The sequence below is a fragment of the Petromyzon marinus genome, chromosome 8, assembly GCF_048934315.1.
Source record: "Petromyzon marinus isolate PM22_M1 ecotype Great Lakes invasive population chromosome 8, UKy_Petmar_22M1.pri1.0, whole genome shotgun sequence".
In the NCBI taxonomy this organism is placed as follows: domain Eukaryota; kingdom Metazoa; phylum Chordata; class Hyperoartia; order Petromyzontiformes; family Petromyzontidae; genus Petromyzon; species Petromyzon marinus.
This window is the reverse complement of record NC_133674.1, coordinates 13350390-13364226: the sequence shown is the minus strand read 5'-3', so window position 1 is coordinate 13364226 and position 13837 is coordinate 13350390. Positions and strand designations below refer to the sequence as shown.

General features: G+C 44.8%; 1 protein-coding gene across 2 annotated transcripts in view; it reads right to left on the bottom strand.

Moving 5' to 3' along the window:
• Positions 1-13837, bottom strand: part of LOC116940240 (E3 ubiquitin-protein ligase MARCHF1-like) — a 177118-nt gene that overhangs the window by 52291 nt on the left and 110990 nt on the right. Inside the window, exon 1 of one of the 2 annotated variants that reach the window (XM_032949742.2) lies at positions 6721-6990. The exons of the other annotated variant lie outside the window; for it this stretch is intronic. Within the exon in view, the coding sequence (XP_032805633.1) occupies positions 6721-6735 (15 nt within the window). The 5' untranslated portion in view covers positions 6736-6990. Of the gene's footprint in view, positions 1-6720; positions 6991-13837 lie in introns of those variants that run through there. 2 annotated transcript variants of the gene reach the window in all.

Here is a 13837-nt window from a genome sequence, read left to right as displayed (position 1 = left end):
TGCTTTCTTGAGCAGGGGGACCTTGCGGACGCTGCAGGATTTCAGTCCTTCACGGCGTAGTGTGTTATCAATTGTGTTCTTGGTGACTATGGTCCCAGCTGCCTTGAGATCATTGACAATATCCTCCCGTGTAGTCCTGGGCTGATTCCTCACCGTTCTCATAATCATTGCAACTCCGCGAGGTGAGATCTTGCATGGAGCCCCAGGCCGAGGGAGATTGACAGTTCTTTTGTGTTTCTTCCATTTGCGAATAATCGCACCAACTGTTGTCACCTTCTTCTTGGTTCTTTCGGTAATGTCGCGTAGAATGGAAATAAAATAATAAAAATAAAACATAATAAAATTCTCACGACGTTTTGGCCACAACACAAGTAGCCTTCTTCAGGTGAAGGAACAGAACTGTCGGGACGACAGCGCTTCAATGAACACTGCTAAGCTTGGCAGCGTCTTTTAAGCTGGGTGGGAGGAGCAGAGCGCCTTGACAAAAGAGTTTACATATCAATAGGAGAATTTAGCATTGAAATAGCTGTGTTAAAGTGTTGGATTAGCAAGGCGTTAAAGTCATAAATTAGCATGTAACTGGGAGATTAGCACGATGTTAATGTGAGGGATTAGCATGTAACTGATCACGAAAATAGCTATGTTAAAGTCAGAGTTTACATATCAACAGAGGCATTTAGTATATTGATGCTAAAGGACTGCAACTACCCAACTATCATACAATAAACCCATGTAAAAAACTATGTATAAACTACATCAATATAATAAATGTACTCAATATATTCTTCAATAAGTTGAGCTATTAACATAAAGTAACTGGGTATACACTACACTATATAATGAATACCATATAGTAAACTGATAAAAAACTAAAACATAAACATCAATGTTATCAATAAACTTAATATACTCTCCAATCAGCTGAGCTACTAACAATAAGTCTTTATACATTACAATTCTATGTCGAAAAAAGGGTGGCGGTTTTTTCTTTTCAACGTTAGCACCACGGAAAGCGACGAGCTTTGTTCAGACGGACGAGTCCATCTGTGCTCGGAACGGAGGAGGGGGGAGAAACAGCCACGATGCGCTGCTCTGTCCTGTGTTGCGTTACAACTATGTTATAAACTAGACTACTATACATTACAATATTATACCTTCCAATCTAAACTACATTGTATAATATCGTATACACAGCCCAATGTAAGCTCTAACATTATGCATTATATTGATATGTCTCAAACTAAACTTTTTTCTACATTACACGACTATACACCGTAATATACACTGCCATAGACAAACCCATCCTTGAATTATACAATGCGTTACTATACACTACCCTATACTTTAGACTGTAAAATATTAGACTTGTAATATTACACTATGCATTATTCTACCAACCCTACTGTATACCACACTGCTGTATATTCACTATACAATTACGATACTATATATTGCCTTATGAATTAGTTAAACATTACAATGCTATACTATTTATTATTATACAACATGCTATAAACCATACCATTGACCGTCGTGTGAAAGGTATTAAGAGGCAGTGCCAGCAAATGGACTGCGGTCTGAAAGTCACCGTAAAATACAATCAATCATGAACCGAAATGGTTTATAACGTCTTTACAATGGTTACTAAGACAGAATCCATCTTCTCGGTTGAAATTGTCTGTGTTTGTATATGTGGATGGCCTCATGAACGAATCTCTCATGGTAGCCGGATGGCTTGTAGAGAACCTCCGTCTCATGTGAGCCCACTCAATGATAACAGTGATCTGCCACGGCTGAGGTGTTCGTCTTACCGTGTTTCATGTCTGCTGTATGTTCACGGATGTGGTCCGAGATATGTCGTTTGGTTTCTCCAATGTAGCTGCTACCACAGAGGCAACTTAGTTTGTAGACGCCCCGGTACTGTATGTCTGGAACCACATCTTTTACAGACGGAACCAGATCACGGATTTTATGTACTGTGTTGAATCGGACCTGGATCTTGTGTTTATTCAGGATTTTTCAGATCTTTTTTGTGACCCCCGCAATGTAGGGTAAGGTGATGGTTTTGTATGGGTCCTCAAGAGGATCGTTCTTCATGGCTGGAGTGATGGCTTTACGGATTGTGTAGTCGGAGTAACCATTAGCCTTGAGAGCTTGGTGTACGGGCTTGAGTTTACTGGCAATGTGTTCCTGGTCGGAAATGCATTGGGCTCTATGGTATAGAGTCTTGATGAGGGAGTTCTTCTGGGATGGATTGGGGTGGGAATCCAGTTTTAAGTAAGCATCTGTATGGGTAGCTTTCCTGTAGACAGAGTGGCTCATTGAACCATCAGGTCTCCTTTTAATTAGGACATCCAAAAAGGGTAGCTTGCCATCTTTTCGACTTCCATGGTAAATCTGATGGCTGGGTGTATGGAATTGATGTGGTCGAGGAATTGGTCTAGAGCAGGCCGGCCATGTGGCCAGATGACAAAAGTGTCATCCACGTACCTCTTCCATAAGGTCGGGCATAGAGTGGTAGTCTGGATGGCGTCAGTTTCAAATTTCTCCATGAAAACGTTGGCTACAACTGGAGATAGGGGGGAGCCCATTGGGGTGCCCTCAGTTTGTTTGTAGAAAGTTCCATTCCAGGTGAAGTATGTGTTGGTTAAGCAGTGTTTCACCAGGGGGGGTACATCAGTATGCAGTCCTTGATGAACCAAGTCTTCAATGATTGAAATGGTGTCAGGTACAAGAACTTTGGTGAATAAGGAAACCACATCAAAACTGACAAGCAGGTCGTCTGGGGACAGGGAAATACCCTTGATTGTCGATACCAGGTGAGTAGGGTTTAGTACCGCAGAGGTGGTTTTTCCAGTAAAATGCCGCAGGATTTCAGACAGGAAACGAGCCAGTTTGTAGGTGGGAGAGTTGATAGTAGAGACGATGGGACGAAGGGGTGTATCTTTTTATGCATCTTTGGAAGGCCATATAATCTTGGTGGCCTGGCCGCAGAAGGTTTCAACGAGAACTGTTTGGTTTGATCAATTAATGCTGTTGAATCAGAAATGATTTTGTTGGTTTTAGTAACGAGGCTGTTGGTGGGGTCTCTTCTTATTTTTGTATAGCTGCCATCGTTGAGTAGTTCCTGAATTTTGTTGTTATATTCTATTTTGTCCATGATGACAATGGCATTGCCCTTGACGGCTGAGAGGATGACAATGTCATCTCTCACTTTAACAGCTTATTGCCACCTTCTCACCAAGCTGCTTGGCAATGGTTTTGTAGCCCATTCCAGCCTTGTGTAGGTCTACAATCTTGTCCCTGACATCCTTGGAGAGCTCTTTGGTCTTGGCCATGGTGGAGAGTTTGGAATCTGATTGATTGCTTCTGTGGACAGGTGTCTTTTATATAGGTAACAAGCTGAGATTAGGAGCACTCCCTTTAAGAGTGTGCTCCTAATCTCAGCTCGTTACCTGAATAAAAGACACCTGGGAGCCAGAAATCTTTCCGATTGAGAGGGGGTCAAATACTTATTTCCCTCATTAAAATGCCAATCAATTTATAACATTTTTGACATGCGTTTTCTGGATTTTGTTGTTGTTATTCTGTCTCTCACTGTTCAAATAAACCTACCATTAAAATTATAGACTGATAATTTCTTTGTCAGTGGGCAAACGTACAAAATCAGCAGGGGATCAAATACTTTTTTTCCCTCACTCTACCTTCCGAAGTTGTAACATTGCATACCGTCCAGCCAATTAAATATGGATTAATTCACATTGATTTGTTATTTATTTAACACTTTAACAGCTTATTGACAATCTCTAAGGTACCCACACCTACGTTTGGAGTATTATTACTGGAGTACTAATTAAACAATGAGACCCTGCATATTAATGGCCTATTCTTTGCCACTAATGAAGTGACATTCTCAGTGTTAATGCATGTTTTGCCTTTGGCAATTCCCTATAGAAATTACTGGGACACGAGGACTGAAGGCAAACTCGATTTAATAATACAGACACTGTAACCCCCCCCCACCCACCCACCCATAAAAACACAGTGATTTTGAACCCGCACTGCAGCTGCCATTTATTTCTGGGCAGTGAAACGTCGACACTAAAGCACACTCCATCCGACGTTGTCTTGCTGCGCCTATTTACTCAGCACAGCGGCATATTTTGTTACAGTTACATCATCATTGTGCCTGGCCCTAGCGGGGGGACAGGTGTACGCAGCTCCTACTTAATCCACATCATGCCTAGCCTTCTCCCCCACCCCTCTGAAGCCTTCCCTGCCCGGCTTTCACATGATCAAATTGTCCTCACCATTTTTTGTTGTTGCTGTAAATGCACCTGGCACCCACTCACCCCTCTCCTCCCTCCCCACCTTGTTTCTTCTAGGAACGCAAAACCCAGCCAGGGGCATGTTCACGGAACCCGCTGGTGCTGATGACACATCGCCTCTGGTTTTAAGTGGCTCGCTGATGGACGAGCAACAGACCACCATCCCCCCCACCACTGCTCTTCGGTTGGCATCTCCCTTTGCACACTTCCCACACCTTCGCTACTTCAGAAGCTGTCGAAGGCACTCGGGGACGTTGCCAAAGCACTCTCCCGCCACGCGCAACATCAAAGCCAGGGGTTTGTCACTTTTTGGAGAGGAATAAATACAGATGCCCTTAATGTCAACAGCGGGTCATAATCAGCGAGAGTAAGGCGGCGGAGGCAGCAGCAGCAGCAGTTATGGTTTCTTGGTAACGTGGAGCTTTGTCAGCACACACGCACACACGTATATCGGATGCAATTATCTCAGAGAATATTGAATTTCAGCCACTTATGCAATATGTAATACTCCTACCGCCTGTCCGGAGCGGGAGGACACCGGTCTTGGCTCTGCATCCGGAGCAGTTGAAACAAGGTTCCCAATTGGGAAAGAAGTCGGATTTTAATTTGTAAAGTACTGTGTGGAGACGACGTGTTCACCTTAGTCATCCACGGGAGGAAGGTCGTACGAGGCTAATTCGCAGAGAGGGGATTTGGACCTACGTAACTGTGTAGCCACACAAGCACAGTTTATGTTAATCTGAACAATGCATGTTTTGGCAGATACGCTTAATGTTTGAGATGCCGGCTAGTAGTATAATGGTTAATGGAACATAATGGTTATACACTGTTAAAAACGATGCTTTCACAGCAATATCGTAATTCCCCAATGAAGCTAAAGGGTTCATCTTTCTGTGGGAATCGAGACTGTTGCAAACTGGCAGTGGCAAGTCTACTCACCACTATACTCTGCATATAATAGAGTATGCACATTAAGTAACATAATACACCATCATGAATAGTAGGGACGTATGCCAAAAAGAGTTCTTAATATGAAATAACTGCAGAAGGATATACGGTATAGAGCTGTTGTAATTGCAACATGAATTATTCTCGTGTCGCGACATAAGATTCAGCATGTACGACAACTACAAGTGTAGAGTCAGTACAAAAATAAACAGCATTACATGAAATTTAATGAGTGACTTCACATTGCAAATTAAAACATTTCAGCATCTGTAAGCCACAAAATAGGCCACGCTATACATACTCTTATTGATTTAGCGTAAAGATAACATGTTATATATGTGACTGGATTCACAATAACATATGAAATAATGTATAATACCAATCATAATACAATATAGTACTATATTATCAAATTATGCCTCTTGTATAAAATAACCGCATCGGTCCCAGAATGTATTTGGATAAAAAAATGCATTATTGATGACGCTGCCACAAGTATTAGTAGTCGCAGCCAAGGCTTACAAATGCATCCAGCTCATTGACGACTGCGTAGGGAAAAGGCACAACCAGGAAGAGCGGCCAAGACAACCCCTGTAAACAAACCCGCGGTGCAGCACCACCACCATCACCAGCACCACCACCAGCAGCAGCACCATCACCAGCACCACCACCAGCACCACCAGCAGCACCACCACCAGCAGTGCCACCACCAGCACTAGCACCACCACCAGCACCATCACCACCAGCAGTGCCACCACCAGCACTAGCGCCACCACCAGCACTAGCGCTATCAACAGCATCACCATCAGCACCACCAGCACTATCACCACCAGCAGTGCCACCACCAGCACCACCACCATCAGCACTAGCACCACCAACAGCACCACCAGCACCACCAACAGCACCACCAGCACCACCAGCGCTACCACCACCAGCACCACCACCATCAGCAATGACAAAGTCCCCCCGCACAGCCCGTAACAAACTGTTGGGGCAAGTGTTGTTAGCGAGCACATATGAAGACCGGCACGGCACAAGTGGGTGGCCAGCACCGCGCCCGAACGCCTTTGTCTCCCCAAGTGGCGATGCTTACACACCGCACCAGGTACTCATTTGAGGCTAAGTCGGCCGAGGGGAGGCCCAGGACCGGTTCAGATAATCCTCACTGGTGTTGGCTGTGAGCGGGAATCGAACTCGACCGGCAACCACCACCACCACGTGCACCACCATCGGCAACCACCTGCACCACCACTACCACCTGCAACCACCACTACCACCTGCAACCACCTGCACCACCACAACCACCACAGGCACCACCACCACCTGCACCACCACAACCACCACAGGCACCACCACCACCTGCACCACCACGGGCACCACGGGCACCACGGACAGCCCACCCATTCAAACTCTCGCCGAGTCCGTCCGCGGACGCGTTCCTTACCTCGGCCCCGAGCATCGTTCGCTGCCTTAGGGACGCGTCCTCCTGTCACCCGAAGTAGCATCCTCTACACTACAACTCCTCTCGACACTACAACTCGTCTCCTACACTACGACTCTACATCGTCTACACCACAACTCGAACGCCCGGGAGCAGCAGGAGCAGCAGCAGCAGCAGCAGCCCGTGGGGAGACCGATTGCGGCATGCGGTCTCGAACACCCCCAACCACCACCACCACCCCCCTCCGTCTGCTCGGCTTAGACCACCACCACCCACAACCAGCACCACCACCACCACCACCCACAACCAGCACCACCACCACCCACAACCAGCACCACCACCACCCACAACCAGCACCACCACCACCCACAACCAGCACCACCACCACCCACAACCAGCACCACCACCACCACCCACAACCAGCACCACCACCACCCACAACCAGCACCACCACCACCACCCACAACCAGCACCACCACCACCCACAACCAGCACCACCACGAACCCAGCTGCGACTGCTGCAGCCCGAGCTGCTCACCGAGTCTTTTGTTCTGCCCGGTGACGTCACTGGGAGCGAGCGGGCAGCAGCGGCGGCGGCATCGTAGTCGGTGCTGCCCCCTCCCCACACACACACACCCCACACACACACACCCCACACACACACACCCCACACACACACACCCCACACACACACCCCACACACACACACCCCACACACACACACCCCACACACACACACCCCACACCACACACACCCCACACACACACCCCACACACACACACCCCACACACACACCCCCCACACACACACACCCCCCACACACACACACCCCACACACACACCCCCCACACACACACACCCCACACACACACACACCCCACACACACACACACACCCCACACACACACCCCACACACACACACCCCCACACACCCCCACACACACACACCCCACACACACCCCACACACACACACCCCACACACCCACCCCACACACACACACCCCACACCCCACACACACCCCACACACACACACCCCACACACACACACACCGCACACACCCCCCACACACACACACCCCCACACACACACACCCCCACACACACACACCCCCACACACCCCCACACACCCCCCACACACCCCCCCACCCACCCCCCCCACCCCCCACAGGGTCTCGCCCGGTCGGGCTTAGCTGGTGATTATCGTGCCTGGGCTGAGATGTCAACACGCCGCTTAAGTCGCCGCGTCCCAGATACCAACCCCCCCGGCGAGCCGAGTTCGAGTCTCGGCTCGCGGTCACAACACTGGTCCTGGGCCTCCCCGCTAGGTCGCCTCGGCGTCAACTGAGTACCTGGCGCACTAGGGAGACAAAGGCGGCCGGGCGTGGTGCTGGCCACCCAATCCCTCGGCCTTCACAGGTGCTGCCCGCTAACAGTACTTGCACCCTACAGTCTGTCAAGGCTTTGACACAAGATGTGCATGCCGTATGCGTACGTGTATAATATAAACGTATAATCTACATGTTCGTTCACAATACGTGCACGCAAGGGCACGTATAGAAATAAACAAGTAGGCATGAAACAATGTCAATACCCAGACAATGGAAACATCTCAATGCCTACTCACTATTGTTTATGTATTGGCGTTAACGAGTCAAACACAATGTCAGACCTGCAGTGTGTTTACATGGCGCGCTTAGTTCTCATTTTGCAAGCGAGTGAACCGTCATCACATTATTTTGAAGCCTGCCATCACAAGCTTCTAATACTATAGTACTGTACTTAACCCTACAAAAACAAGTTTTGCTGGCTGGCTGGTTGGTGCAAGTGCGCGTGGTGACGTCACCACGCACTATCCACGTGGAGCAGGGTTCGTGCGTGCCTGACGTCACAACACCCCCCCCTACCCCCACCCTCCACCCGGGGCGTGTATCCCAACTCAAATGTGCAGACAGCGATAGTGAATAACGAAATTTATAAACAATTCATCTATTTAAAAAAACACATACACACATACTATGCATATGATTGTAAAACCACTCGCGCGTGAAGTAATGTTATGCCAGACAGGCATTTTCCTATTTTTTTCGAGCCTTTGATAAAATAAAAATGGTCGGTGAACAATAGCTTGTTTAAAAAAAAACCTGGCACAAATTCTGGGATAAAAATGCTGTTTAGGGTGTGTGGATGTTGACACATGACATAGGAAAAGGACGCCATAAAAATTAGTCTGCTATTCTTTTGGCTGCCCCTTGTCACTATTATGTGACCATGATTTGTTTCCAAAATACACAAGAAGACACACAGTTGCCAAATACGGTTCACTGCTGCCATATACAGACATTTATAAACTGCTAAGCGTTCCGCTTTTGCATACATGTGCATATTTTAGCAGAGCATGCAATACGCGTGACATTTTGTGTTAAGTCACCTAGCTATGGACGTTACCACATTGGAAACAAGGGCAGGAGTGAAAATCCCTAAAGCTTATTTGTTGTAATGAATGGAAAATTTCAAATTACGAATCCGGTGCATGTATAGCTGTGGAGTAATTTCTTATTTCCAGCATGGCTAATTGTAGTCGTGTTGGTTGCAGCGTGATTTAGATGCCCTCTCGCCACACAAAGGCGAGATATTATTCTGGTTTTTAAACCAATAAATCCACAATGACTTTGAGCACACAGGGCGACCAACAGATGAGCACCGGGGATTTATTTTGTGGGCTCAAATAAATGTGCCCTCGTCACACAGACTTTAATAATGTTTCATCTGTGATAAACTACTCAACAATCAACCTTTTTTTTTACATGCCAATATCGCCCTCAATAATGTAGGCATCAGTGCAAATTTCAGCAGAATGGGAAAGGTACAGGGGGCATAGAGCGACAGGAATGAGAAAGGAAACCCGCCACGACCTCAGCGGCTAACACAAGAAAGCAAGTACGGTAAATTAAAGCACGCTAACACAATTGCCTAATTGGAAAGTCATCCCAGACCTAAAGCAAAAAAAAGATATCACAAAATGTTATGTTAGAATATATCTATGGATTACATATTCAACATTCATATGCAGAAAGTGGATGGCTGTGGCGCAGTGGTTAGTGTACAGTACTCCACTATCCATATGGTTGCCATCTTTTAGGTACGTAAAAACCAGGATGTTTCATTGACATTTTTTTTGTCATAATAGCAGGAAGAGGGGAAAACGAAATTAAAATGGATTATTTTGAATGGTGGATAATTACATAACTGACAATCTCTGCGACTTTGAATGTCCTGAGAAAACATTGCAGATTTCCCAGCTAAGCTATTTCAACAACAGGGCGACCTTGGGAACCCCAGATAGGTGGGAACTCGAGACATCCACCCAGCAGCTGAGTTAGATTCCCAGCCACGGCGAAACATCAGTGATGCGTGGTATCTGAAATAGTCCTGGGTTATCCAGCATTGATCAGCATGCTAAAATATGGTCAACCAATCCCCATTACCGACAAGCTGTGGGGAGGAAATCATCCAGCAGCGGACTGATAAAACGCTGAAAATTGTTACTATACTACAGGAATGGATAGACACATGAGCTTGCAACATGAGCTATACATTGTTCAGTAAATTAGGCAAAGGGAGTCTCTCACTGTTAAAGAGACTGGTGCCCAATACTCTGCCAGTGTCATGGTATCTTGAGGAAATTGTCCTCCACGCTCTCTGCCAACTGATACAGACTCTCCAGGGCAGGTAAATAAGCCTTTGCGCTCAGCACACATACAATGGCTGCATGACAAATATATAAAATGCAAGCAACCGTGTGTATGTAGCAGCAGATATATTGAGATATTAACAAAATATATGCTTTAATCAACAAAATATGAGATGGTGTATTTTATTCTGCATGAAATAAGTGACCTTGTTCAATATAAAATATGTCCGATGTTCGCGGCATTCTGGTAGTTGAGAGTAGGTCATGCAGCCTAAAAATACACACTGCACGGTTCTGTGTAGAGAGCAAATAATTATCGTTAAATATACACCTACAAGGAATGCAACATATGCATTGCAGATTAGGCAAGCACCATTTATTGAAATCGCAAAGTGTGGACAATGCACATTGCATTTTCCTCCCATGATATATTTTAATTGCATTGGATCTTACAGCTGTGTGGCTGCTTTTGCAAAGATTTGTAAATTTTGAATGCACCACATTTTAACGACCTGCACAATGGAATCCTAACATTGTGACTAAATTAATATTGAGAAGGAAGAACTCTTTGGTTCTTTCGGTAAAGTCACGTAGAAAGAAAATAAATTAAATAATAGAATACGACGTTTCGATTGCAACACAAGCAGTCGTCATCAGGTAGAACTAAATTTGAGAAAGACACGGAGACACACAGACACGGAGACACACAGACACGGAGACACACAGACAGTCTGTCTGATGACGACTGCTTGGTGTTGCAATCGAAACGTCGTATTCTATTATTTTATTTATTTTATTTGTGCGTGACTTTACCGAAATAACCAAAGAATAATTCCTGCTTGTCACGAAAGCTTCAAATCAAGTTTGAGAAGGAAGAAATTAACATGAATGCTTTCAAGGATTTTCCAAAGATATGTATTCGGCATAAGAAAGCAAATTTTTTTTTTTAACAACCGAGGCAAACACAGCGTCACACGTTATTAGACTAGATCCGGAAGTGTTATGAAAGAATATTAAACTAAAACAAAGTTATACCCAGATAAAGATGTCTCAACTCAGGAAATGGCCTGGTGATTGTGGGAGGCAGCTCTGGAGAGATTTCACATAGCTATGGCACCGACACATAGCACAGGTCTCTGCAATAAATGAGGACATCCTGCAAATGTGTGGAAAACCCCATTCTTATCTGACACTCATAATGTTGAGATCGGGGTGCTGATGGGGAAATTTCACTTTATAGAAAATAATTAACAAAATGTTGCTGATCGGATTTCTGTTCACGGCTCAAATGATGAAGAGTACTACTCTGTCCGCATGTACATAAATGCACGAGCCTCTTCTTATTGGGCACAAGGAGACAGTAGTTATTCATTTAAAATACGACAACAAGTAGGTATCATGTGACATTGTCATTGTGCGATGGCAGGAGATGTTAACTAGTGCTGGGGTGTTGCTTTTCATACGCACATGAGTCACCATGCACACGGATTTAAATACATTTACTTTGTACGGTCTTCATTATTTTGCTTTTTAATCTTCTTCTTTCGTACAACTGATGTAGATGTAGATGCAAAGCAACAACTATAATTTCACATTCACTTGGTCAAGCCAGATAATCGTGTCAGGAGCAGCGGAGTGAATCGCTGTAATGTCTCCTTCATATTTGTGGATCGGGCATTGTGTCACTATATGTTGTACTGTTCTGCATCACCACAGTTGCACACTGGATAATTTTAAATGTTCCATTTGTGCATCAGTTATCTGCATATGCCATGGTTTGTGCGGATGCGATTTAAGGTGGACCATGAGCTTCGTGGAGGATCAAACCCAGGGATATTCTGCGTTGGATCTTTCACAATGTGTTTGTGAGTTCCTTTGAACTCCATTCAGCTCACCAAGGCTTCATCAGAGTTGATTTCACATTGTCTAAGGTTTAAGCAGATTGGTCCAAAAGGGCTTGCGTGACTTCAAGTGATGACAGGGGATGTTATTGAGTCCTTGATGAATAGTTTTAAATTATCATCACCCATGATGTTTCTGCTCTTCTGAAAGAGCAAATGTGATCCGCTCAGACTTGAGAGGAAGGCTGTTAAATACAGCTCATCCCCTTGGGTATTTATTGTGAAATAAACATCTGGAATTTGAGACTTCCAGTTAATAGTGATAATTACTATTAACAGAGATAGTGACATAGTGGCATAAATATAAAATGGGGCAATGTGTCAGAAATTGTGCAGGGCAGGCCAATGAATTATAGTTAGCTCCACTGTATAAAATTCATTTCTGAAGAATTAACATGAAAATCAAATGTGAACACGAACACATTTTAACGTGCAGAATAAACATCCTACCTTTACTTATTTTTGTTTTGGTCACTTGACACCGTGGCAAATAAGCTGAATTGGATATGAACCATTTGTGCATTTTCACTTACATGCCATTTACATTGTTACGAGTGATTTCATCTTGCATATGAGCTGGACAGTTACGTAATTTATTACACTGTGTATTCTTTAACAATGCTGACTTTTTTTACACGACGAAGGGAAGATGGCAATGAAAACATAGGAGGCATCTCTTGGCAAAAGAGCTATCAGGTTAACTTTTTACACGGCCGTTTCCCGATTGTTACAAAAAAGAAAAGTATGCATCTATGGAAGCGTTTGTGTTCTTCATGCTCTGCCTTCAAGGGCCTGCTTTTCACTTTGGTGGCAATACATTGCCAAGAGAGTTATATCTGGCACCCGCGATAGTTTTGTATTCTGTCCACACAGTGCCGGTTCCTACACCTGTGGAGCAATAGATTGAAAACTACTCACTTAAAAAAAACACGAAGTGGAGGACAGCACAGAAAACCAACAACAACAACAACACAGTCGCCCGTCCATCGAATGGTGACTAAATAAGCTGGAACATTATTTTAGATAAGATCATGGAACGCATCAATATACTAAAGCTTGTAGACCTAAATAAAAGTACTCAGGTTTATGAAATTTGGCATAACACTGAGGCAAATGGAGTTGGTATGTATGGAATCTGTTTTTTTTTCTTGGAAAAGGTAACGATGTGTTTACAATGTCATGTGAAATTCAGCAGATTTTTGTAAAAAAACAATCACAGACGTGACACAGAGATTGTATGCAGGGGCTTGCCCAGTTATGGCAGGGGTGAGGAGTGTCTTCACAGGTGGTGCTTAAGGTGGGGTGCGGAGGAGGAGAGGTAATAAGAGAGACAGATTCCCATAGGACAATGACATTTGAAGAAGCATGAATACGTGATGGGGAAGAGATTAAGTGGTGCAAATCGTATGTGGGCACTAGGATGCGAAGGACAGTGTGCCAAGTTCTGGCTTCATCTGAAATATATGAAAATGAGCAGCACTGAGGATATCCTGCAACAAATCAAATGTACATGTTTTTAAGTG